Genomic DNA, 25,273 nt, shown 5'->3' with positions numbered 1-25,273 from the left:
AAATTCACATCTCCTCCAACGGGGGAGAAGTGGTGTGGCCAAGTGGAAAGAGCATGGGCCAAGGAGTCAGAAGACCTGGATTCCAATTCCAGGTTTGCCAATTGCTTACTGTGTGCCTTTGGATGAGTCACTTAAAACTTCTCTATGCCTCAGTTTCCTCAAGGGTAAAATGGTGATCCAAAACCCGTTCTCCCTCCTACCTGCAGGACTGAGAGCGTGTCCAACATGATTAATTGTACCAACCCCAGCACTGAGAAGAGTGGTTGACATCTAGTAAGTGCTTAACAAATAGCATGAGAAAGAGGCCTTCCCCAACTAAGCCCTAATTTCCTCTTTTACTTCTCCCTCTCGGAATCGCCCTCGCGCTTGGATTTGTACCCTTATTCTCCCCACCCTCATCCCCGTAGCACTTAGGCACATATCCATAATTCGTTTGTATTAATGTCTGTCTCCCCCTTTAGACTGTAAGTTCCTTGTGGGCCAGAAACATGTCTATCAATTCTGTGATATTATACTCTCCCAAGCATTTAGTACAGTGTTCTGCACACAGTAAGCGCTTAACCAAGACAGTTGATTGGATTATGCTGCCCATACCATGCAAATTGACTTTTCAAGCTCTGAGATTTTCTTTTGCTGTTGCCTGGGTCCCGTCTCGGAGCGAAGATTGTTTTTACACAATGATGAAACACAAAAACCCGTACTGATGTTGGGGAATTTCCTATGCTAATAATAACAATAACGTTGCTATTTGTTAAGCACGTACTATGTGCCAAGTACTGTTCTAAGTGCTGGGGTAGATACAAGGTAATCAGTTGTCCCACTTGGGGCTCACAGTCTTAATCCCCATTTTACAGATGAGGGAACGGAGGCACAGAGAAGTGAAATGACTTGCCCAAAGTCACACAGCTGACGTGAGGGAGCCGGGATTCGAACCCATGACCTCTGACTCCCAAGCCCGGCTCTTTCCACTAAGCCATGCTGCTTCTCTATGATGAGAGGACGCTTTTAACTATTCAGCTCTTCTTTGAATATGTTGTCTCAATATTTGCATTTTAAAGACCACAAGAAAGTCTCTCAGTACTCGCTGAAAAACACTAAAGCAGACTGATAATAATAATAATGTTGGTATTTGTTAAGCATTTACTATGTGCAGAGCACTGTTCTAAGCGCTAGGGGAGATACAGGGTAATCAGGTTGTCCCACCTGAGGCTCACAGTCTTCATCCCCATTTTACAGGTGAGGTAACTGAGGCACAGAGAAGTGAAGTGACTTGCCCACAGTCACACAGCTGCCAAGTGGCAGGGCCGGGTTTCGAACCCATGGCCTCTGATTCCCAAGCCACACTGACTGATCTACGTGGCACTGCTGACCACAGACAGGGTAGGCATGTGTATCTGGGGACTTGGTGGATGGAGGGGTGACGGAATAAATCTCCGGACAGATTCAGTATAAACTTGGAAATCCGGGGGAAGTAGAATCGGACTGGGAGGAAATGTAGCTTCAAAGACATTAGAGATCTTGGAAAACCGGCTAGTTGTTCCTAGATGATGGAGAGAGAGAATGTTGTCCGGGAGTCTTGGTTTTTATTATTTTTAGGCTGCTCACGAGGTGGCGCTAAGAGTCTTGCTTAGCGAAAGTTATGGCAAAAAAATTGGTGCAATTGTGATTTCTCTGATCTTCCCAAGGCACTTTATAATACTAATAATGTTGGTATTTGTTAAGCACTTACAATGTGCCGAGCACTGTTCTAAGCGCTGGGGTAGATACACGGTAATCAGGTTGTCCCGCGTGAGGCTCACAGTCTTCATCCCCATTTTAATAATAATACTAATAATGTCGGTATTTGTTAAGCACTTACAATGTGCCGAGCACTGTTCTAAGCGCTGGGGGAGATACAGGGTAATCAGGTTGTCCCGCGTGAGGCTCACAGTCTTCACCCCCATTTTAATACTACTAATAATAATGTCGGTATTTGTCAACGCTTACAATGTGCCGAGCACTGTTCTAAGCGCTGGGGGAGATACAGGGTAATCAGGTTGTCCCCCGTGAGGCTCACAGTCTTCATCCCCACTTTACAGATGAGGGAACTGAGGCACCGAGAAGTGAAGTAACTTGCCCACAGTCCCACAGCTGCCAAGCGGCAGATCCAGGATTCGAACCCATGACCTCTTACTCCCAAGCGTGGGCTCTTTCCACTGAGCCACGCTGCCTCTCGAGCCACGCTGAGTATCTTTACTTCAGGGAGGTATCTAAGTGCCTAACGATAAAGCTCCAGTACTCGAAATCTCATTTTGACAAACAGCTACGGAATAATTAGATTTTGGATTTTTCCTATGCCATTTGTTAAGCGCCGTGCATCGTACAAAGCACTGGGTCGGATACCTTGATTCAATCGTATCGACTGAGCGCTCACTGTGGGCGGAGCACCGTACTAAGTGCTTGGGAGAGCACAACAGTATAACACAGTCCGGGTCTCAGTTGGTGCTCATAGTTTTAATCTCTATTTTACAGAAAAGATAACGGAGGCACAGAGAAGGTAGGTGACTTGTCCAAGGTCATTAAGCGGACAGGTGATCGGAACCTAGCCCCGAGGTCCATCCGCTAGGCCATACGGCTTTTCTTGCTTCCTGATTAAGCCCTCATTTCCTCTATGCAACCTCTCCGCTGCCTCACCTGTCACGGCTTTGTAACCCCTTAAGCATTTTAATACCCCCCGACCCCCCGGCATGACGCTCAAGGATATACTTGAGTATATTCTTATGCTCTATTTCCTCTGTTATTTAACGTCTAGCTCCCCCTGTAGACTGTAAGCTCCCTTTAAGCATACGATAAATACCACTAATCATTCCTTCTTTCGTATTTGTTGAGCGCTTACTGTGTGCAGAGCACTGTACCAAGCGCTTTGGAGAGTCCAATACAACAATAAAGGGACACATCCTCTGCCCACAAGGAGCTTGATGATGGGTGGGGATTGCATCTACCAACTCCACTGCACCGTACTTTCCCAAGGGGTTCGTATAACGCTGTGTCCACAATAAGTGCTCAATAAATACCATTGATTGCTCAAATCTCTTTAAGGACACATTTTGAATCTCATAAGACGACCACCTTTTCGAAGACGAGTTGTTTTTCAAGTATGATTTAATAAATAGCCCCAAACTATTTGCGTCTAGTATCACGTACACCGACACTTTAATGGTGTCTAAAATCACGGGCTCTTCTTAGGAACGGGTATCTTCTGCGGCTCACCATCCGGTCCCCTCGCTGAAGCTCTTCCCTTGGAGCTGGTTCTTGTCGTTTGGCTCATCTCTTCAGCGTACAGCTCACAAAAGCTTCCTGCTTCTTCAGTGGTCACCGGTGCGTCCGTATGAGGTGACGCGTCGTATCGAATTAGAAGAAACAGCCTCAACAAAAAACACGCCAAACCGTATTTCCAAATGGTTCAAAGGCCGGGGCCGAATGGAAGTCGAATTTCTGAATGATTCTTCCTTGGCCTCGGGCGGGGGGTGGTCATTAGTTTCAGTCACGCGACTCAGTCCTGTGCAGGTCCATCGTTGGACCAGGAGCCTGTCCTATTTGCAGCTGGGGCGCAGAAGCATCCGCCGCCCATTAGCTGCCTGTTTTATTTCCCTCGGGACATAAGTCTGCCTCGGATTGGAAACTCGCCCCGATAAGTTAGCGTGGAGGCGGCCGTGGCCTGGTGGAAAGAGCAGGGTCACCGGATCTGCCTGGAGCTCTTCCACTCCCACTTGGTTCGACACCTTGAACTTCTGTAGATTTCCTAGAGCCTCCTAGGCTGCTCCACATACAGCAGATGCTTAAGTAAATAACACTGCTACCTGCTGCTGCGGATGGAAATGAAATGGGTGCAGAGTCCGCAGAGGTCCAGAAGGGGATGTTTCAAGGGAAAGCGAGTAAAATAAAATCTGTCAAAATGCACTCGGCTTGTGCAGATCTGGCTTCTACGTAGCAGATACAAATCAAACGCAAATGGCTTCCCATTATTACAAAGCAGAATTTTAAAAATAGATCCACAAGAATATTTAAATCACTTGCCTAGAAAGGTATTTAAAAGATAAAATGTGTTGAATTTTAATGTGTACATTAAAAATCTGCCACATAAGAGCTTTTTTCTAATAAAGTGCAAGATAAAAATAAATTAAGCTTAAAATTTCATAAAATGTTCCCATGAGCTTTCTTCTATTCACAGATAATGAGTAAATAAATAAAAAGTTGTGCCCTAAGAGTCAGTTCGCTTTCTTTTCATTTCTGCTTCTAGAATTTCTCCCCACGAGTCTGCGTCCATAGGACAAATGCATCTTTTGGGCAGGCTAAAGGGAGAAGAAATGTTACTGTATTTGCCGCTCAGCCATTCGTACTTCACTTTGCTCATCCAGTAATTCCTCAGAAGTGTGACCTGAAAAAGGAAACAAAAACCAAAGAAAACGAATAGATGAAAATGAAACGATGGCAAAGATCTGTTTATTGAAAACCGAAAATGAAGATATAAAAATGTTGGGTCCTGCATCGTTACTATTGAGCTTCCGGGCATTTAAAGTAGGTTTAAAGTAGATCAATCACCGTTTGACTGAAAGCTTCTGGAGGGCAAGGGTTGGGTCTAAGAATGTGGTTCTACTCTCCCAAGTGCTTAGTACAGAGCTCTGCCCAGAGCAGACACTCAGTTAATACTGTACTACCAGAATTTTTGGGTAGAAAACTAGGTAAGAGATAGGAAACAAGAGGATAAAGATCCATTTCGTTCATTCAGTCGTATTTATTGAGCGCTTAACTGTGTGCGGAGCACCGTACTAAGCGCTTGGAAAGTACAATTCTCAAGAAATTGAGAAGCGGCGTGGCTCAGTGGAAAGAGCATAGGCTTTGGAGTCAGAGGTCATGAGTTCAAATCCCGGCTCCGCCACTTGTCAGCTGTGTGACTGTGGGCAAGTCACTTCACTTCTCTGTGCCTCAGTTACCTCATCTGTAAAATGGGGATTAAGACTGTGAGCCCCACGTGGGACAACCTGATTCCCTTGTGTCTACCCCAGCGCTTAGAACAGTGCTTGGCACATAGTAAGCGCTTAATAAATGCCAACATTATTATTATTAAGAAAGGGAGAAATCCCTGCCCACACCGGTCCTTTTCAGGATGGATGAGTGGTGTATCCAGTTCGGGCCTCCCGGAAATCACTGCTCGGATTAGCTTGGTTTAGCATTTTTATAAATGCTTTGCACATAGGAAGGGCTCAAGGCATACGACTGAATGAATGAAATGATCTGGAAGGGGGAGTGGCAAAGAGTTCTCCACACCTGCAGAAGGCCCGAAATTCTTCTAGGTGGGGAAATGCTACGCAGATGGCAGATGGCCATTAACCTCCAGGTGACTTAAGAATGCTGAGAGAGCTGTAAAAGGCTAGATAAGCTTCCACGGGAGTCACTGGTTCAGTGCACGGGAGCAGGTAAAAGGCAACTAAACACAGAGAGGCATCGGAGAGCACATCAAAGGGCAGGGCTTTGCTATTTTTTTTTTAATGGCATTTGTGAAGCGCTTACTATGCGCCCGGCACTGTACTAAGCAATGGGGTCGATACAAGCTAATCAGGTTGGACACAGTCTGTGGCTCGCGGTCTTAATCCCCATTCGATCCCCAGATGAGGAACTGGAGGCACAGAGAAGTCAAGCGACTTGTCCAAGCTCACGCAGCAGACAAGTGGTGGAGCTGGGAGTAGAATGTGGGTCCTTCTGACTCCTAGGCCCATTGGCTCAGTGGAAAGAGCCCGGGCTTGGAAGTCAGAGGTCAGGGGTTCTAATCCCGGCTCCGTCGCTTGCCAGCTGTGTGACCGTGGGCAAGTCACTTCACTTCTCTGTGCCTCAGTTACCTCGTCTGTAAAATGGGATTAAAAACCGTGAGCCCCACGTGGGACAACCTGATCGCCTTGTATCCCCCAGCGCTTAGCACAGTGCTTTGTACATAGTAAGTGCTTAACAAATACCACCATTATTTATTATTATTATTCTATCCACTAGGCCATGCTGCTTCTGCGCTATTAAATACAGCCGTGGGACATCTGCACTTGGAATACTGAGTGCAATTCTAAGACACACGTTTTAGGAAGGACCGATGACAAAGTTGCAGAGGGGCGTAAGGTAGGAATCCTTTTTACCACTTGGCTTCTCTAATATCATCATCCTCACCACCAGTGGAATTTATTGAGCACTTACTTTGTGCAGGGGGGGTGGGGGCACCGTACAACAGAGCTGGCAGACACGTTCCCTGCCCACAGCGAGCTTACAGTTTAGAGGGCGAGAACCGGCACCTACTGTCTACTGCACAGATAACAGCCATCAGGCCCCTCATGGCGGACGGGCGCCCTCTTGGTTCCCCGACCTAAGGCAGGCAGGGATGGGCGCCGCTGTGGAATGGCACCTCCAAATGTGAGCCCATCCCACAGAAGACGGGGGGAAAGGTCTGATCGCGTTAGAGCAGGCGGACTGGGGGCGGTGGGAGGAAAAGAGAGGGACTCAGAAGGTCAAAGAGGACTTCCCCCTCCCAGCCCCTCAGCACCTACGTCCCTATAATTTATTTATTTGTATTGACGTCTGTACACTGCCCTCCGCTTGACTGTGAACTCGTTGTGGGCAGGGATGTGTCTGTTGATGGTTGTTTTGTGCTCTCCCAAGCGCTTAGTATAGTGCTCTGCACACAGTAAGCGCTCAATAAATACGATCAAATGAATGAATGACAGAGGTAGAATGAAAGATGGTATGACAGAGGCAGAGGATGTGGCAGGCAGAGAAAGTTGGCGTCACAGAAAGTTGGCGTTAACCATTTCGGCCCTTCCTGGAGAACGGATAGGTAAACAGTTCTATGCAGCTTCCCCAACAGTTACTACAGCGTTCTGCACGTGACGGAGATCTGATACTTATGAAGACGATGACGGTGTTGATAAATGCCGGTTCCTTTCCTCGAGCACCGCCTCCAACAGGCCAGGAAAATTTCAACTTACCCTCCATGAATACCCATTTCCTCGATCACCATCAATTTCTTTCTGGCAGATGGCTCGGCGGGTCAGACAGTGGTGCTTCCATAAGTAGTCGCTCTTTTCAATGGCTTGGTTCCACCTTTTGCAAGTCATGGCGGCCTTGCATAAACTCTGGATGTCAAGTTTACTAAAAATTTCAAACGTGACTTCTGGAGGGAGCACTTCAACAAAGTCTTTTTGACTTTCTTTCTTCCTGTCAGTACATGATTCCTTATCAACAGGATGACTATTCCTTTTGGAGTTTTTCTGCATAATGTCTTGGCTGATCAGAAATTATATCTGGGACCTGAAACACAGGATTGAAAAATGTCAAGTTTTTTTTGTTCACATTACATTTCAGACTATAATTTATGGGGTTTTTTTTTTTTGAATTTCAATACTACTTGACTAAATGAAAGCGTCCAGTTTGACAAAAAATGATCTTCCAATCTTACAAAAATCCTTATTTTTAACAGTGTAGAATGTTCCATTTGATTTTCAGTAACTACATATTACAGTTTGACAAGAAAATAAGTCACTGAAGTGTAGGCTATTGACACGGTAAATCTGTGAAACAGATCTGTTAGGTTACCAAAAAATTTGGTGATGTGCTTTCTAGAGAAATTGTCTGGGATTAGCCCTCAATTTTTGAACTGGATTTAGGGATGATGGACGCTTATGAGCTCCAAACGTGAAATTGTGTTTGGTTATCAGCACTTGGTCGTCTGAGGAAAGTTATAGGCACCAAAACCATTTGAAACAATCAAAAGGTGTTTTTAAATGTAGCTTCTGAACTACTCACTTCCCAACTGTCATCCTTTTCCCTGAAATTCAAATAAGTAGCAAAAAACCCAATTCTAATCGAACAGTGGTACTTTTTGAGCAGCCGCTACGTGCGCAAAGCACTGTACTGAGTGCTCTGGAGAACATAACAGTTGGGTCATGTGTTCCTTGCCCTTAATGGAAATTACAATCTAATTTTTTTTTTTTTTAGTGGCTGCCTCCTCCTCCTTAGATTGCAAATTCCTTGAGGACTGGGACAAGTCTTTGAATGCTATTGAGCTCTCCCAACATCTGGTGTTCTGTATGCAACAGGTGCTCACAGAGTACTATAGATTAAATCATCTTAAGCCCCTTGAGGACAGAAATTGTGTCTACCAACTGTTGTGCCGACTCTCCCAAGCACTCGGTACAGTGCTCTGCCCAGTAAGCACTTATCAAATGCCACTGACCGAGAGCAATGGAATATATCACCACTGCAGAGATTAAAGAAGAGCGGGTGGTTTTTAATGGACCCCATCAACTCGGCGATTCTCTCCCCCATCTTCTGCCATGTCTGCAAGCTGTTTTGGGGCCCGCTCGCTCCCCTTTACCCTGCGCTGCGCAGGAGCGAAATTCGTTTCGTGAATGCCTGGGAAATGACCACCCAACCTTGCAACTCTGGTGCATGTAGATAAGGGAGCACTCGGAACTATCAATCCTGGACCTCTCGCCCATGACTTTATTTTTTTACCACATTTTACACCTAGTTTCCCCGAGGTGCCAGGATTGGGGTGGTGTTTCTGAGTTCCACAACCGGGGGGGCTGTTCATTCATTCAACAGTATTTATTGAGCGCTTACTATGTGCAGAGCACTGTACTAAGCGATTGGAATGGACAATTCGGCAACAGATACAGTCCCTGCCCAGTGACGGGCCTACAGTCTAATAATAATAATGTTGGTATTTGTTAAGCACTATGTGAACAGCACTGTACTAAGTGCTTGAAATGTACGATTCGGCAACAGAGAGAGACAGTCCCCTACCCAGTGATGGGCTCACCGTTTAATAATAATCACGATGGTGGTATTTGTTAAGCGCTTCTATGCGCAGAGCACTGTACTAAACGCTTGGAATGGACAATTCAGCAACAGATACAGACAGTCCCTGCCCAGTGACGGGCTCACAGTCTACTAATAATGTTGGTATTTGTTAAGTTCTTACTATGTGCAGAGCACTGTACTAAGCGCTTGGAATGGACAATTCGGCAACATCTCTCTCGTTCTCACCCCACACATCCGATCCGTTACCGAGACCTGCCGGTCTCACCTTTACAATATCGCCAAGATCCGGCCTTTCCTCTCCACCCAAACGGCTGCCTTACTGCTACGGGCTCTCGTTATATCCCGGCTAGACTACTGTCTCTGATCTCCCTTCCTCCTCTCTCGCCCCGCTCCGGTCTATTCTTCACTCCGCCGCCCGGCTCATCTTCCTGCAGAAACGCTCTGGGCCTGTCGCTCCCCTTCTTAAACACCTCCAGGGGTTGCCTATCGACCTCCGCTCTAAACAACAACTCCTCACTCTGGGCTTCGAGGCCGTCCATCACCTCGCCCCTTCCTACCTCTCCTCCCTTCTCTCTTTCTACCGCCCAGGCCCAACGCTCCGCTCCTCCACCGCCCACCTCCTCGCCGTCCCTCGGTCTCGCCTATCCCGCCGTCGACCCCTGGGCCACGTCCTCCCGCGGTCCCGGAACGCCCTCCCTCCTCACCTCCGCCAAACTGATTCTCTTCCCCTCTTCAAAACCCTACTTAAAACTCACCTCCTCCGAGAGGCCTTCCCAGGTTGAGCTCCCCTTCTCCCCCTACTCCCTCTACAGCCCCCCTTCTCCTCTCCGCAGCTTAACCCTCTTTTTCCCCCATCTCCCTCTGCTCCTCCCCCTCTCCCTTCCCCTCCCCTCAGCACTGTACTCGTCCGCTCAACTGTATATATTTATTACCCTATTTATTTTGTTAATGAAATGTACATCGCCTCGATTCTATTTAGTCGCCATCGGTTTTTACGAGATGTTCTTCCCCTCGACTCTATTTATCGCCATCGTTCTCGTCTGTCCGTCTCCCCCGATTAGACCGTAAGCCCGTCAGACGGCAGGGACGGTCTCTATCTGTCGCCGACTTGTTCATTCCAAGCGCTCAGTCCAGTGCTCTGCACCTAGTGAGCGCTCAATAAATACTATTGAATGAACAGTCCCTGCCCAGTGAGGGGCTCACAGTCTAATAATAATAATAATGTTGGTATTTGTTAAGTGCTTCCTCTGTGCAGAGCCCTGTTCTAAACGCTGGGGGAGATCCAGGGTCATCAGGTTGTCCCACGGGAGGCTCACAGTCTTCATCCCCATTTGACAGATGAGGGAACTGAGGCATAGAGAAGTGAAGGGACTTGCCCAAAGTCACACAGCTGACAAGTGGCAGAGCCGGGATACTACTACTGTCGGTATTAAGCGCTTATTATGTGCAGAGCCTGGAAGGCCCTCCCTCCTCCCCTCCGCCCAACTCATCCTCTTCCCCTCTTCAAAGGCCTCCTGAGAGCTCACCTCCTCCGAGAGGCCTTCCCACACTGACCTCCCCTTTTCCCTCTGCTCCCTCTTACCCGCCCCTTCACCTCTCCGCAGCTAAACCCTCTTTCCCTCTCCCCCTTTCCCTCTCCCGTCCCACCCCCTCGGCACCGTCCTCGTCCGCTCAACTGGATATAGATTTTCATCACCCTATTTATTTTGTTAATGAGATGTACCTCACCTCGATTCTATTTATTGCTATTGCTTTAACGACATGTACCTTCCCTCGATTCTATTTATTGCTATTGTTTTTGTGCGTCTGTCTCCCCCCGATTAGACCGTGAGTCCATCACTGGGCAGGGACGGTCTCTATCTGTCGCCGATCTGTCCATTCCGAGCGCTTCGTCCAGTGCTCTGCCCATAGTAAGCGCTCAATAAATACTATTGAATGAATAATGTTGGTATTGAGCGCTTCCTCTGCGCCGAGCGCTGTTCTAAGCGCTGGGGGAGATCCAGGGTCATCAGGTGGTCCCACGTGCGGCTCCCAGCCTTCACCCCCATTTCCCAGATGAGACAACTGAGGCCCGGAGAATAATAACGTCGGTATTAGAAAGGCAACGTTGGCTCAGTGGAAAGAGCCCGGGCTTGGGAGTCGGAGGTCAGGGGTTCGAATCCCGGCTCTGCCCCCTTGTCAGCTGTGGGACTGTGGGCCAGTCACTTCCCTGGGCCTCAGTGACCTCATCTGTAAAATGGGGATGAAGACTGGGAGCCTCACGGGGGACCACCTCGTTCCCCTGGATCTCCCCCGGCGCTCAGACCAGTGCTCTGCACCTAGTAAGCGCTTAACAAATACCAACATTATTCTCTGTTAAGCGTTTACTACGTGCAGGTAGACCCAGGGTGACCAGGTGGTCCCCCGTGAGGCTCACGGCTAATCCCCATTTCCCAGACGAGGTCACTGAGGCCCGGAGAAGTGAAACGACCGGTCCACCGGCACCCAGCTGACAAGCGGCGGAGCCGGGATTCGCACCCCGACCCCCCCCCCACCCCTCCAAGCCCGGGGTCTTGAAGGGACTGGCCCAGAGGTCTCACGGCTGACGAGTGGCAGGGGCGGGATTCGAATCCATTACCTTTGACTCCCCAGCCGGTTCTCTTCTCTAATGGGGGGGCGGGAGGGGGAGGGACAGTTCTATTTCCCTGCGTGCAGCTGAGGGAGAAATCCCTGAGCGTCCAATAAGTCGCGCGGCGGCGACGGCGGTCGGCAAAGAGAGAGCGCGCGCGCGCGCGCGAACACACGTCCTGCTCCTCGGCCCTCCCGCCCCCGACTGAGCGTTGGCGCGGGGTCGCGAGATCTAAGGCGGGGCCGGGCCGGGCGGGGCCGATCCGGTCCGATCCGGTCCGATCCGGTCCGATCCGGTCCGATCCGGTGGCCTGGACCCTACCTGCCGGCGGGGGGCGCCCGTTTCCGCTCCTCGGGCCGGCCCCGCCCCCCCGCCCGCAGTGCGCCTGCGCCCAGGCGGCGCGGGGCAGGCCGGGAGCGGTAGTTTTCCCCGCGGGTGGAAACGCGGGGCGCCGGGGGGCCGCGGACTACAAGTCCCGAGATGGGCCGGGGCGCCGGGGGATTTCCTCCTCCTCCTCCTCCTCCGCCCCCCCCCCCTTTCCCCGTGCCCGGCCGGAGCCCCCCGGAAGGCGGGCGTGCGGGGCGGAAGCGGGGAGCGCCGGGCGGAGCGTGTCGCGCAGAGTGGCGGCCCTGCCATGGGCGGGGGCTTCGAGCTGGCCCCGGCGGACGGCGGCGCGCGCGTGGCCCTGGCGGCGGGGGAGACGGTCATCGGACGCGGGCCGCTGCTGGGAGTAAGTGCGGGGGCCTCGGCCCGCCCGCCCACAACCCGACACCACCGGACCCCCCCACACCCCGCCGACGCCGCCCAAACTCCCACCCCCTCCATCCACCACACCAGACTGGACCCCCTCATCACCCTCTCTACCCCTCCCCACCTGGGCTGGATCTCTCACCGCCCTGTCTCCACCTCTCCACCTGGGCTGGATCCTTCACAGTCCCGTCTCCACCTCTCCATCTGGGCTGGACCCCCTCAGCGCCCCGTCTACACCTCCCCATCTGGGCTGGCTCTCTCTCAGTCCCGTCTACATCTCCCCTTCTGGGCTGGACCCCCCTCAGCACTCCGTCTACACCTCCCCATCTGGACTGGATCCCTCACCATCCCGTCTACACCTCCCCATCTGGACTGGACCCCTCAACCACCTTGTCCGCACCTCCCCATCTGGGCTGGATCCCTCACTACCCCATCTACACCTCCCCATCTGGGCTGGACCCCTCACCACCCCTTCTACACCTCCCCATCTGGGCTAGATCCTTCACAGTCCCCTCTACAGTTCTCTATCTGGGCTGGATCCTCTCCCCCCAACACCCCAACTTGGCTATGCCAGCCCTGTCTGGGCTAGATCCTTCACCCCATCCACACCTCCCCGTGTGGGCTTGGTCCTTCAGAACCCCATCTACACCTCTCCATCTGGCCCCGATCCCCTCCCGCAACACCCCAACCTCGGCGACCCCAGCCCCATCTGGGCTGGATCCCCCACAACCTTGGTTACACCTCCCCGTCGGGGCTCTGATCCCCTCCAGCAGCGACGACAGCAGCCCCATCTGGGCTGGATCCTTCACAACCCCGTCCACACCTCTCCATCTGGGCTGGATCCCTCACAACCCCATCCACACCTCTCCATCTGGGCCGGATCCTCTCCCGCAACATCCCAACTTTGGCTCCACCAGCCCCATCTGATCTGGATGACGATGATACTTGTTAAACACTTCCTATGTGCCAGGGACCGTTCTAAGCGTTGGGGAAGCTACAAGGTTATCAGGCTGTCCCACGTGGGGCTCACAGTCTTAATCCCCATTTTACAGATGAGGTCACCGAGGCACAGAGAAGCGAAGTGACTTGCCCGAGATCACACAGCAGACAAGTGGCGGAGCCGGGATCAGAACCCACGTCCTCTGACTCCCAAGCCTGTGCTCTTTCTGCTCAGCCATGCCTCTTCACTATAGTTGGTGCATTTATTGAACGCCCACACGATATAGTGGACTTTAGTGGATACTCGGGAAGTATGGATAAGAAAGTGACACGGTCCCTACCTCTAAGCAGTTTACATTCTGAAGGGGGAAACAAGCATAAACATATTTACCACAAGAATGGTCAAAATAAATTGAACAGTCACGTATCCCCAAGTACCAAGGAGGGTGTAAAGCTCGTAAGCGCTACAGTTGGTTCAAAGGGTAGTTAATGGGAGACGGGTTGTTGGAGGAGGTAAGATAAGGAGGAGAGATTTGGATTTGGGGAGAGCCGTGATCTGTCCGATACGAGAAGGGAGGGAAGGCGTTCCAAGCTGCAGGGGAGTCGAGAGGGAGGAATGGAGACGGCAAGTTAAGACGGGAAACTTCCTGTGAGCAGAGCACGTGCCCACCAAATCTGGTATATTGTCCTCTCCCAAGTACGTAGTACAGCTCTGTACGGAGTAAGCGCTCAATAAATAGAAGCACCATGGCCTAGTGGATAGAGCAGGGACCTGGGAGTCAGAAGGACCGGGGTTCTAAATCCCGGCTCCGCCACTTATCTGCTATGTGACCTTGAGCAAGTCACCTAACTTCTCTGGGCCTCAGTTACCTCATCTGCAAATTGGGGATTAAGACCGTGAGCCCCCTGTGGGACATGGACTGTGTCCAACCTGATTTTCAGGTATCTATCCTTGTGCTTAGTATAGTGCCTGCCCGCAGCATGGTAAGCGCTTAACAAATGCCATAAAAAGTACCATCATGGATGATGGCAAATAAATACCAGTGATTGATTGATGAGTGATTGATGAGTGAGAGAGTCCCCATTCTCCTTGCTGTGTTCAACCACCTTGCATTGTAAGGACGATTTTCCGTATATCTATTCAAACTCTGTCTTGCCTCAATGCCAGAACCTTAGCGCACATTAAATCCCATTGATTGATTCCAATCCTGATGAGGAGTCTAAAACCATCAGCACGTGGTGACTGCAGGTGCTACTGTGAACATATATATATATATCTATATATCTATAGATATATATATTTCAGCTTGAATAGCATCCTCAGTCATTCCACTGCTTTTAGCCTCTAATGACGGTAGCACCTGGTGAGGATGAGGAGGACTCATCCTAGTTTCCTGCATGGTCACCCAATAACATTATCCAACTATAGGAGATGGTTTGGTCTGGGGCCGACAGACATTGTGGAAATCCGTCGCCCAACAGAGGTGAAAGATGGGATCGATACACTTGATGCATTAGTGCAGTACCAGGTTGTAGGTTAAACTTGTCTTAGGAGGAAGGCACTTTCGATCTGGTTTCGTTTCTTCCAGACCCTAGAAATGTGGAATCTGACTGATGTAGGATTTATTGAACTACTCTGCTTTCCCCCTTTCTGTCTCTCTATTCCTGTTCTATACTTGTCTTTGTTTTTAGGCGGTCTTTAATGAAGCGCATGTCCAATAACGTTATTTCGTCCCTCCAGATAGCAGACAGAAAAGTATCAAGAAGACATGCCATACTGGAGGTGGTAGGCGATCAACTTCGAATCAAACCGGTAACTCGATTGTTGATTTGTTTTTTCTTCCCCGTTTTTCTTCTTTACAAGTTAGTCTATTGAGTTTCTCAATTTTGGAAACATTTGGAATTTTTTTTTTTTAAGCAGTGTGGCCTAAGTAGAAAGAGCATGAACCTGGGAGTCAGAGAACCTAGTTTCTAATCCCAGCTCTGCCCATGTACCTGCTATGTGACCTTGGGCAAGTCATTTAACTTCTCTGTGCCTCAGTTACCTCATCTGTAAAGTAGGGATTAAGGCTAACATGGAATGAGTCCAGCCTGATAAGCTGTCCGGCATTTAGTACAGTGTCTGGCACATAATATGTGCTTAATAAGTGCCATTAAAAAATTAAAAAGAACGGCCAGCTTTTGTTTCTTTGGTGATGACAAGATTTCAATGTGTTTACTGTCTTAGGAGTCTTATAACTCGGCTATTGATGATAGCCTAGGGACTGCCCACCTACAGAATGTCTCCCCTGACCAGTTGCCAAAATTGGGATAGAGAGGGGTGAGGGAAAACATTCATTCAATCGTATTTATTGAGCGATTACTGTGTGCAGAGCACTGTACTAAGCGCTTGGAAAGTACAATTCGGCAACAGATAGAGACAATCCCTACCCAACAATGGGCTCACAGTCTAGAATGGGGAGACAGCAAAATAAAACAAGCAGACAGGCATCAACTGCATCAAAATAGATAAATAAAACAGATCGACTTGGGGGGGGATGGAGCTCAGAGAGGGGAAAAGGGGGATGTTTGTCGAGGACAAACCCTGAGAGGCCCGACTCTGCTTCTCCCCTTTCTTCACTCGCCTTCTCCACTGATTTCTGCCACTGCCGGAGGAGATGGTAGATTTCCAAACCCACCGATTTTGTTGCTTTGGCATGTAAATAAATTGAACAAATGACAAAGGGACAGTCTAACAGAGTCCTCAATATTAGGGCTAAGCAAGTGTCCAAATAATAAGCTCCAGTAGTTGAAATGGGGCTAATTTTTTTTTTTCTAGGTTTTTTTGTTCTTGCGCAATTTCCGTTTTGTGTTGGTTTCAACCTCGATTTATAAAGAAAATCTAGTAAGGTATCCATTTCACAGTTAATGTCCATTTCCCTAAAGTTTTGTGTTCAAGGAAAGGAAGTGGCTTTTTTAATACTACTACTAATAATGTTGGTATTTGTTAAGTGCTTACTATGTGCTGGGGTAGCGCTGGGGTAGTTACAGGGTAATCAGGTTGTCACACTTGAGGCTCACAGTCTTAATCCCCATTTTCCCGATGAGATAACTGAGGCACAGAGAGGTTAAGGGACTTGCCCACAGTCTAAAGCCCGTGCTTTTTCCACTGAGCCATGCTGCTTCTCTTTTTATGGGAAAAAAAATGCTTCTTTTGTCTTGTGGTATTCTGTGTCCACATACGGTTCCCTACCATCAGTGAGAGAAGCTGGCAGAGAAGGGAGGGTTGGGTTAAACCGAGAACGCACCTAACCAGTCCTTTGGGAGAGATCGGCCCTGCAGGGTTGGAACACTTGAGGAGAACTGTTGTATCTGCATAATCTGTTTTCTGTTTTGGTAGGAAAAGGCAGGATTGCAATAAGAATTTATCTGCTTACTTAAACCTAACTTTCCCTTCAAAGACCTTCTTATGGTGTAGGCTACTCCGGGGAGATTAACTCTAAATTGTTAATCCTTTTGGGGAAAAAAACCTTATTGCAACTCGCAAGAAAGAGAGGATGCCCAAGCTAATCGGGAGAATGCCCCCAGAACCCAGTTTCCCAGAGAAACAGACCCTCTCCACAACCTAAGTCTAACTTTAACTGATCTGCCTAGCTATGACAATAATTAGCTGCAGTTCTTCATTTTGCTTCGTGGAAAAGTTGTTTTGGAAAAAAAAATTAAACACTTGGATCCTCCAGGATTTTTTCCAGTGGTGGTTTGTTTTGTCCCCTGTGGTCTTGGCCAATGTTTATTCTTCCTAGAAAGTGTGCCAGGAAAGGATTCTTCCTTGCAGTGAAAACTTCCTTTCAGTCTGGGCTTTTTGCTCTTACTCTGCCCATCTGCAGTAGTTCCATACATGTTCTTTAATATTTACGGTTCACGTCAAATGCTTTTTTCTTTTGGTATCAGGAAGGTTTCTTTTGACCCAAGTTTTTGGAATGACATACCGTTTAAATAAAAATATACAAATAGATTCAAATTCCATATTCCTGTTGTAATTTAGGGAGCAGTTTCTAGAAAACTAAACTATCCAATGGCTCTCTCCTTATCTCTCTGAAGAAGATATTGCGAGGAAATGTTTGCAGAGTATTGTAGAGCTCAGTGATCAACATTATCTCTTGCTTTGCATTAGGGATGCATTCTTAGGAAAGGTTGAAGGAGTGTTGTTTTTAGCTGAGGACCATTTTAACCAAGGAAGACCGATTCCTGGAAACCTTCACATCTGCCTTCCCAATCACGCCATGCCCCTGTCGGTCACCTCTCAGTCAAGTCTCAGTGCCTGGGATGTTTTATGGGTCTCGGTTAAGGATGGAATTTATTAAACACTTACTGTCTTTTAACTAACCGTCGACGTAGATAGAAGATAATCAGATTGGACCCAATTCCTGTCCCACTTGGGGCTCACATTTCATGAGGGAAGGAGGAAAGGTATTTTATCCCCATCTTACAGATGTAAAAACTGACACACAGAGAAGTCAGGTGATAGCCTGAGGCCACCCAGCAGGCAAGTGGTGGAGTCGGGACCAAAACCCAGGTTTCCTGACTCTGAGTCCCATGCCCTTTCCACCAGGCAGTGTTGGTTTCAACCTTGATTTCTACAGAATCTAGTAAGGTTTCCATTTCATGGTTAATGCCCATTTCCCTTACAGCTTTCCAGTCATTTTTAAGATCAGACACTCAAGGTAGCCCCAAGGCGGCCATCGACAGCCAGGAACTACGTTGGGGCACACTAGTGAACCTTGAGATTTCCCCCGGGAGTTTTCTGCCCCCATCGTGTGCCACTTGGATTGGGAGCCTCCGATAGGCACCGGAAGCATCTGGCATTGAGCAAGTCGGCCCCGCTTCCTAAGGGCTGCCTGCTGAGGTTGGCGGGATGTCATAATTCCACTCCCCGCATGATAGCATGTCTCTGAATTGGTAGATTTTGCATTCTACATGACGCAGACTCCTTTACTTTCAAAGAAATTCCTGGTATTTACTAAGGTTTTCACAGCAGCCAGTAGTTGTTCAGCAATCATAAACTAAATCCAAGTGTGACTGCCTTTTCCTGGCCTGTACTCATTAACCCCAGAGATAATTTGCCTTACTTAAACCCACAGTTAGGCCTCTCATAATATCTTTTTTGAGGGTACGCTGTCCTCAGGATAGTAATGATAATAAAAAAAATAAAAAATCAGTCTCCCTTGTGCCCTCCTACTTAGACTGTGAGTCCCAAGTGGGACAGGGACTATGCCCAACCTAATTAACTGGCAACTACCCCAGCACTTAGAACAGTGCTTGACACAGAGTAAATGCTTCACAAATACAATAATAATAATAATGGTAATTGTGGTTTTTGTTAAGCCCTTACTATGTGCCAAATACTATGTCTACACTGGGGTAGATAGAATTGATCATTCATTTATATTTATCGAGTGCTTACCGTGTGTCGATCTAAGCACTTGAGAGACGACAATAGAGTTGTTAGATATGATTCCCGTGCTCAAGGAATTTACAGTCGAACTCAAAGATGATTTTTCATTCCCATCCTTTAAGAAACCATCTGATCTGGGCACTGTGGGAGGTAACGCCTACCTGCCAAGGTTCATTTAAAGGAGTCGGCGCTAGTTCTAAACCTGTTCGAGGGGTCATCAGGTTAGTGATGATGATGATGCAGAAGGACAAAAAATCTCAGACACGGTCTGTTGTAGATTATGCAAATGAAAATGGCTCAGGTCCAAAGGGCCTTGCCAGTAGGACCATAGACCAGGCTCGGAAAAAGGATATGGCATATGGAAGAGTGCCTTTTGAACAGTAGGTATTTTTTCTCTAAATTGTAAGGGTTTAGTCAGGGTCTGTTAACCCTCACATGGGGCTGGGATTAATGGATTTTGTGGGGGCCCGTGCAACAGGCGACATCATTAGGTCACACTGTGAATGACGACATTGGCGTCTCGTCCGCGGGTCCAACCGAATGGCATCCGCGGAGCCTCTCCCTTGGCCATGCTGGTGGCTTGGTGGGAGTTGCAACTATGACCCCTATTTGCCCCTCACATGCTGCCCCTGCCAACTGGCCATTGCTAGAGGGAGAAGGGGCCGGGGAGGCCTCCTCACAATGGAGAGCTATTGGAAGAATAGGGTCCCATCGGACTTGAGAGAGGCTTTAGGTGGGGGCTGGAGTGGAAAAGGCAGGTTGCTTGGCTGGAGCCCACACAGTGTGGGGTGTTTGGGGTCCAGTCTCCCCCCAGGCCTTAGCTGGAGACCCCTGAGCTTCAGCCCCATGGACCCCTTAACCCAGCCCTGGACTTACTGATATGCAGATGGCTCTGCTCACCCAAACACTCTTGTGTTCTGAACTGAAGTACATTTTCTTCTGGGTATTTTGGACTCTCACAACTCTCTGAGTCGGCTGTTATTTGTAATTCGTTGTTCTTCTAGCCCATAGTCATCCTTTGAGAAGGTACTATAGTGTATCCTTTATTTCTTTTGTTTGTTTGGCAGACCCACAGTAATCCTTGTTTTCATCAGGCTTCTGAGGAGAGCCAGCTATTGCCGTTGGAAACAAATGAGTGGCATTGGTTGAATCATGGAGATAGTTTTTCCCTGTTAATAGATAAATATGTTTTCCGGGTTCTCTCTACACACTCGCAGATGGAATGCACTTTAAGGTAAGAATATTCTGAAGTGAGGGCAATAAATAATACGGTTAGTTCTGCAGTTGCTCAACTAAGCTGATTGGTTCATAAAATACTTCTGAAGTTACTTCTGCCTTAAAGTGGAATTTAGCTCAGTGACTTTTTTTTCTCTTAGTATGCTAGACTTATGAATTTAGATATTAAAGTTTTGTAATGCATCAGTGAAAAAAGGCAGTTTTAAGAAGTTAATGTAGTTGAAGCCGAGGAGGGAAAAGTAAAAGGGTGATTGTAGTGAACACCTTTTCCTTATGCATCTGGAACCTCTTTATCTTATGGTATGGAATGCTTGACTTAATCTCATCCTTTAGGACGATTTTCTAGCTCTGCTTTTCAAGACAAAAATAATTCATAGAATAAGGAATAGGTAAATCTAGGAAATGATACATTAATCCTTTAAAAGAAATGAGGTACTGTTTCCTCCTTGCACTTAACTTTTCCAGGAACCTTTGTTAATTCCCCTACTGTTAGCTCCTGAAACTTAGAACATCTACAAAAACCTCTCCCAGCAGGAATAGAAACCTTAATTGTGCCCATTTCCTTCTCTAGCATGTTACAGAAGGGCTTCTTGTGAGATGGGCCAGAGAACTGTGGGTCTGTGGGCAGTTTGTCTAGGACTCTTCATTGTAGGTCCTCCTCTTTCTCTCTTGATCTTGTATGGTGCTCTTTCCAAATTAGGTAGTTAAAATATGTCTAAAGGTTAGCAACCTCTGATTTTGTAAGGTGAGAAATATTTTATATTTTGTTGTTTAAAAAGTCATCTTAGTGGGTCAAAAACAACATAAAAAAAGAATTTGATTGAGGGCTTATTACAAAACAGATGCAATCCTGGACAAGTTTTGTTTGAGAACAAACATTCGGCTGAATTGCCCAGTTTTTATTTCTTTTTATTTTTATATCCTGGCAGAAAGGTTCAGAAATTTCATATTTTTTTAAAAAAATTTAGGATTATATTCCTTATATTGAAACCTTAATACCAGTAGATGTTTAAGCAATTTGTCTGTGCTGATTGCTAGCTTTCTTATGTAAACTTAGAACCTGTTGAGATTCGCTGCTGGTCAGCAAACGTTCTGTTCGATACAATAGAGAAAACTGAGTCATCCATCAGTAGCTGAATTCAGTTTAAATCAAATTTTCGTAAAATACAATTACCCTGTTTCATTAAGCCATTTACGAGAATCCTTAAGAAACCGACTGTCTTTTGAATCGCAGTAAAAAAGAACAGAATAACACTAAGGGTTCCATTAAAGCTTACCAAAAATTTGATTCAGACTTATGCTTCTGAGTATTTAGGAAGGTGGTTTGGGGTAACGCTAACCCAAGAGATAGTTAACATATGAGAGGTACAGATGGCATTTTAGCTTTGAAGCTGGCAGTGATCATTGATTATTATCTTCTTTTTTTAAAAACTCATGTCAGGCATTGGATGTGGAGCAAAAACCATTGGTAGTTGAGCCTTGGGGATGAAACTTTCTGTACTGATCATTTTTGAAGTATAAGTTATTATCCTTTAATATGACTAATGACCCATCTCTTGAAACAAGGAAAAATCATTTCGATCAGATTAGAAATTTCAGTGAGGTGCCACGATTTTTCTTGATTCAAGCCATTCTGAGATAGCTTGCGTTTTCATTGTGTGTTGGAGCATGAATGCTGTTGAGGAATTAGGAAATGTTCTTCTGACAACACTCACCTATCTGGGTAGGAGGGTAAAATGGTATGGTGTTGGAGGGAAGGTAGTGCATATACATTTGGCATTGTTCAAGGTAGAAATCACGATGCTGTCTGAGTAAGAAAAGGAATATGGACTGTAAGCTCTTTGGAGCAATGTTAAAGCACTTTAATTTGTGTTTTATGAGGTTTCTCTTATTTTGGGGAAATTACCTGTGGTATGCATAGACTGTTTTTAGCACAAGCTATGTCAGATCTAAAAATAAAGCAGCATATTCGGGGAGTATATTTTAGGATTCAATACGGTCAATTCAGGCTGCCATTATCTAGGTTCTGAACATCCTCACAAGTTACTTTTTGTTACAAAAATATGAAGCAGTTTGGATTTGATTTAGGTTGCCCTGTATAGTAAATAGGGATTCAAATTGGGAGTGGAGGTTGGGATTCGTGCAGATCTAGCCAGTGGAACTTTCGTGAAGCAAGCTCTGGTCTCTGAATGCTCTACCTTTCTAATTTGTGTCTTGTATTGTTGTCCTTTCTCAGGCACTTAACACAGAGATTAATCTCCAGAAGGCATTTAAATACTCTTAATTCATTGATTGATGCTCCCGGAATTTTTGTTTGATGAGAAAAGCAATGGGAAAACAAAAGAGACTTTTGGGGAGGGGAATGGTATCCTCTGGCATTTTAATAGATGTTATGCAGCTAAAGAGGCTATTAGAAAGGTCCACCTGGTAGGTGACATGTGGGCAGAGAATGTGTCTGTTATATTGTTCAATCAGTCGTATTTATTGAGCACTTACTATGTGCAGAGCACTGTATTAAGAGCTCAGGAGAGTACAATACACCAGAATTAGCAGACGTGTTCCCTGCCCATAACAAGCTTACAGTCTAAAGGGGGAGACAGACATTAATTAATATAAATAAATCAGTAATTTATAATATATAACTTAAAGGTACATGTATTAATGCTATGGGGTTGGGACAAATATCAGGTGTCCCAAGGTCACAGATTGAAGTGCATAGATATCAGAGAAGGGAGAGTGAACCGGGGAAAAGAAGGCTTATTTGGGGAAGGCCTCTTGGAGGAGGACTCCTTATTGTTGGGTTGAACTCTCCCAGGCACTTAGTATAGCACTCTCTGCACACAGTAAGCACTCAATAAATATGATTGATTGATTGGTTAGTTGAGGACCAGATGGTGATTATAAGGGAGGAGGGGAAGGGGGAACAACATCGAGGAAGCACCTTTAGCAGTTCAAGATTGTGAATTTGTAAGCCAGTGTGAGTGATGATGTGGTCTACCGGGAAAGTTGGAATAGAGGAAGTTTGGGCAGGAGGATGAAATCCATGTTTATAAATGCATTTTCATTTAACAGAAACAGTCCAATCCTTGATGAAGATGACCTACTGAATGATGCGCCTGAGTCCCCCTTAAATAATTTGCCTATTAGCCTGTCATCTGGTCCTCGGGTGGAGTCGTCCTTGTCTTGCAGTAAAAATACTGCTAAGAGAGCACATGCAGGCCTCCAGGGGACAGAAGAAACGGCCTCTAATAGTTTGGTGAGAGCATTTGACATTTGATCGCAATTCTACCATGGTTTGGGAACTGGGATTTGGGAGCTGACAAGAAAAGTGGGGTCAGATCCAAGTGGACCTGATTTCAGAGTAACCGTGTTAAGCGAATGTGGTCCAAGATTGTCTTGCTGGGTTTTGTCCATGGGCTTCTACTGGCCGTTCTCCCCTGGTGATGAGAAAGGGACTGCTAAGCTTGGGAATAAGGAATTCACCTTGGGAGCAGTATGCCTAGTGAAAAGAGCAAGGATCTGGGAGTGAAGATGTCTGGGTTCTATTCCGCAGCTCCTTTACTAATCTGCGGTATGGATTTGGGCAAGTCACTACACCTCTCCGTGCCTCAGCTTCCTCACCGATAAAATGGTAATATGCCTATGCTAGCTGCCACTTAGTTTGGGAGCACCATGTGAGACTGTATCTGATCTGATTATCTTGTGTCCACCCCAGGGCTTAGCAAAGAACAAACTAACCTTGCCGTGAGGTGGGTATACTGCTATAGTTAGCCTTATCCATCAGGCTGTCTCTACAGAAGGGGAGAGTGTAGCTCTGGAACCAGTTTCTACGTGTCCCCGGTATTCTTCTTGGAGGAAACCCGTAAGAGACTTAACTTGCCTCTTGGAGTCAGAAGTGACTAGCCGAATTATACACAAGATATCCAAGGAGAAGGTCTGGGGATGCAGGCTTATTAACTTTATCTCTGTGTCTTTACCTAGCTAGGTTTGGCCCAATTCTTAGCGATTACATCAACCTACAGAACAACGTTTATATCTTCTTTTCCGTGACTAAACTATATCTAATTTCCTAATAGGTAACAAATATCCACCTTTTTAATGAACATAACTACTTTGGTTGCAAGCAGGATAGGGTCAGACTACCGACCTTGGGAATTGCCTTTATTTTAGAAAATTAGCTGGATTTATCTTCTGCATAAGGGATGCCCGTCCAGCCACAGTAACTGGCCTTGCACAGGTCAGAAACCCAGGACTTGGTCTGGCTCTGGACCACAGTGTCCTGATGCCCAACCAGACCATAAGCGAGCCAGCAACATCTACTGCAAATCTGTACTGTGCCTTCTGGAAGCGAGGCCTAAGCTGCCTCCAGTTTATCCTCAGCGCAGATCCCGTTTGGTGTATCAAGGCTCCATAAAAGAAAAACCAGATGAGATAAGGTCATTATGGTCAGGGAATGTGTCTGTTCATTTCTCTTGTACTCTCCCAAGTGCTTAGAACAGTTCTCTGCATTGTACAGAGTGCATAGTGCGAGTGTGAACTGCAGTGAACTGCTTTCAATAAATACCACTGATTGATGGGTTGATTGAGATCCGGAAAAGCCGGGTGGTATAGTGGAAAAAGCACAAGTATGGAATCAGGAGATTTGAGTTATAATCTTGGCTCTGCACCTTGCCTGCTGTGTGACCTTGGGCAAGTCACTTAGCTTCTCTGTGCCTCAATTTCCTCATCTGTAAAATGGGGAATAAATTCCCATTCTCCCTCTAACTTAGACTCTGAACCCCATTTGGAACAGAGGTTGTGTCCACCCTGATTATCTTGTATTTACTCCAGTGCTTAGTGTAGCACTTGGCAGGTATAGTCAGTGCTTCATTAATACCTAATTATTATTAGTAGAATTATTATTAACCTAGCTAGGCCTACATGGGCTCAACTTTTTGCTGATCTGCCTGTGCTTCCTCCACCCGCTATCATCTGGAACCCAGATATCAGGCCTGGTTATACCAGTTGCCCCCCATTAACTCCTTAAATCCGTGCAGGAGTAGTGTTTTGCTTTCACTGCACTGCCTCTGCTTGCTTCAGATGAATCTTTTAAAAATTTCCAAGGGCAAGAGTCATATAGTCCAATACCATTAGATAAAATTATTTTGAAATTCCTTGATTTACAGGCGAACATTTAGCAAATGTCGATCAGCTGAAGATGGATTTTTTTTTTCTTATAATGCTTTTTAAAATATATGGATTTGAATTTTAAGGGAAAGGGGAAGGATACATTATCGATATTGTGGTATTAATCAAGGATGCTTCTTCAGTCTCTTGTGGGAATCAGCAGTGTTGAGCCAAACCCCATCCAGAGGAAACGGATCCTTCCGGCTTGGATGCTGCAGGAAGATCTAAACGCTCCAAGCCCCTCAACTACACCAACCAACGCAAGTGAGTTTGTGCCCTCCCTCATCTTTAAACTAATA

At 46.9% G+C, this 25,273-nt stretch overlaps 2 protein-coding genes across 4 annotated transcripts in view; one reads left to right on the top strand and one right to left on the bottom strand.

The window, feature by feature from the left end:
• Positions 1–3,123: 3,123 nt before the first annotated feature.
• On the bottom strand, positions 3,124–11,666 carry FBXO48 (F-box protein 48). The gene is made up of 3 exons (XM_029071595.2): positions 11,459–11,666; positions 7,005–7,326; positions 3,124–4,417 (listed from the first exon to the last, which is right to left on the bottom strand). The coding sequence occupies exons 2-3, from the start codon at positions 7,290–7,292 to the stop codon at positions 4,241–4,243; spliced, it is 465 nt and encodes a 154-aa protein (XP_028927428.1). The 5' UTR covers positions 7,293–7,326; positions 11,459–11,666; the 3' UTR covers positions 3,124–4,240.
• A 362-nt stretch (positions 11,667–12,028) lies between these two features.
• APLF (aprataxin and PNKP like factor) overlaps positions 12,029–25,273 on the top strand; it is a 30,254-nt gene continuing 17,009 nt past the window's right edge. Inside the window, exons 1-5 of one of the 3 annotated variants that reach the window (XM_039913063.1) lie at positions 12,029–12,179; positions 14,880–14,951; positions 19,640–19,806; positions 22,881–23,064; positions 25,118–25,238. In XM_039913063.1, coding sequence (XP_039768997.1) covers positions 12,084–12,179; positions 14,880–14,951; positions 19,640–19,806; positions 22,881–23,064; positions 25,118–25,238 — 640 coding nt within the window. In that variant the 5' untranslated portion in view covers positions 12,029–12,083. The remainder of the gene's footprint in view (positions 12,180–14,879; positions 14,952–19,639; positions 19,807–22,880; positions 23,065–25,117; positions 25,239–25,273) is intronic. The other 2 variants (XM_029072175.2, XM_029072176.2) reach the window with 2 other exon arrangements.

The sequence above is a fragment of the Ornithorhynchus anatinus genome, chromosome 9 (genome assembly GCF_004115215.2).
Source record: "Ornithorhynchus anatinus isolate Pmale09 chromosome 9, mOrnAna1.pri.v4, whole genome shotgun sequence".
Lineage (NCBI taxonomy): Eukaryota > Metazoa > Chordata > Mammalia > Monotremata > Ornithorhynchidae > Ornithorhynchus > Ornithorhynchus anatinus.
Note: the sequence above shows the minus strand (reverse complement) of the source record. Positions and strands in the feature narration are given on the sequence as shown.

Excerpts from the sequence above, each read along its gene's own strand:
- FBXO48 (XM_029071595.2), bottom strand. The coding sequence starts at position 7,292 with ATGCAGAAAAACTCCAAAAGGAATAGTCATCCTGTTGATAAGGAATCA. Across the intron at positions 4,418-7,004 it reads GAAATGGGTATTCATGGAGG|GTCACACTTCTGAGGAATTA; the intron begins GTAAGTTGAAAT and ends TTCCTTTTTCAG.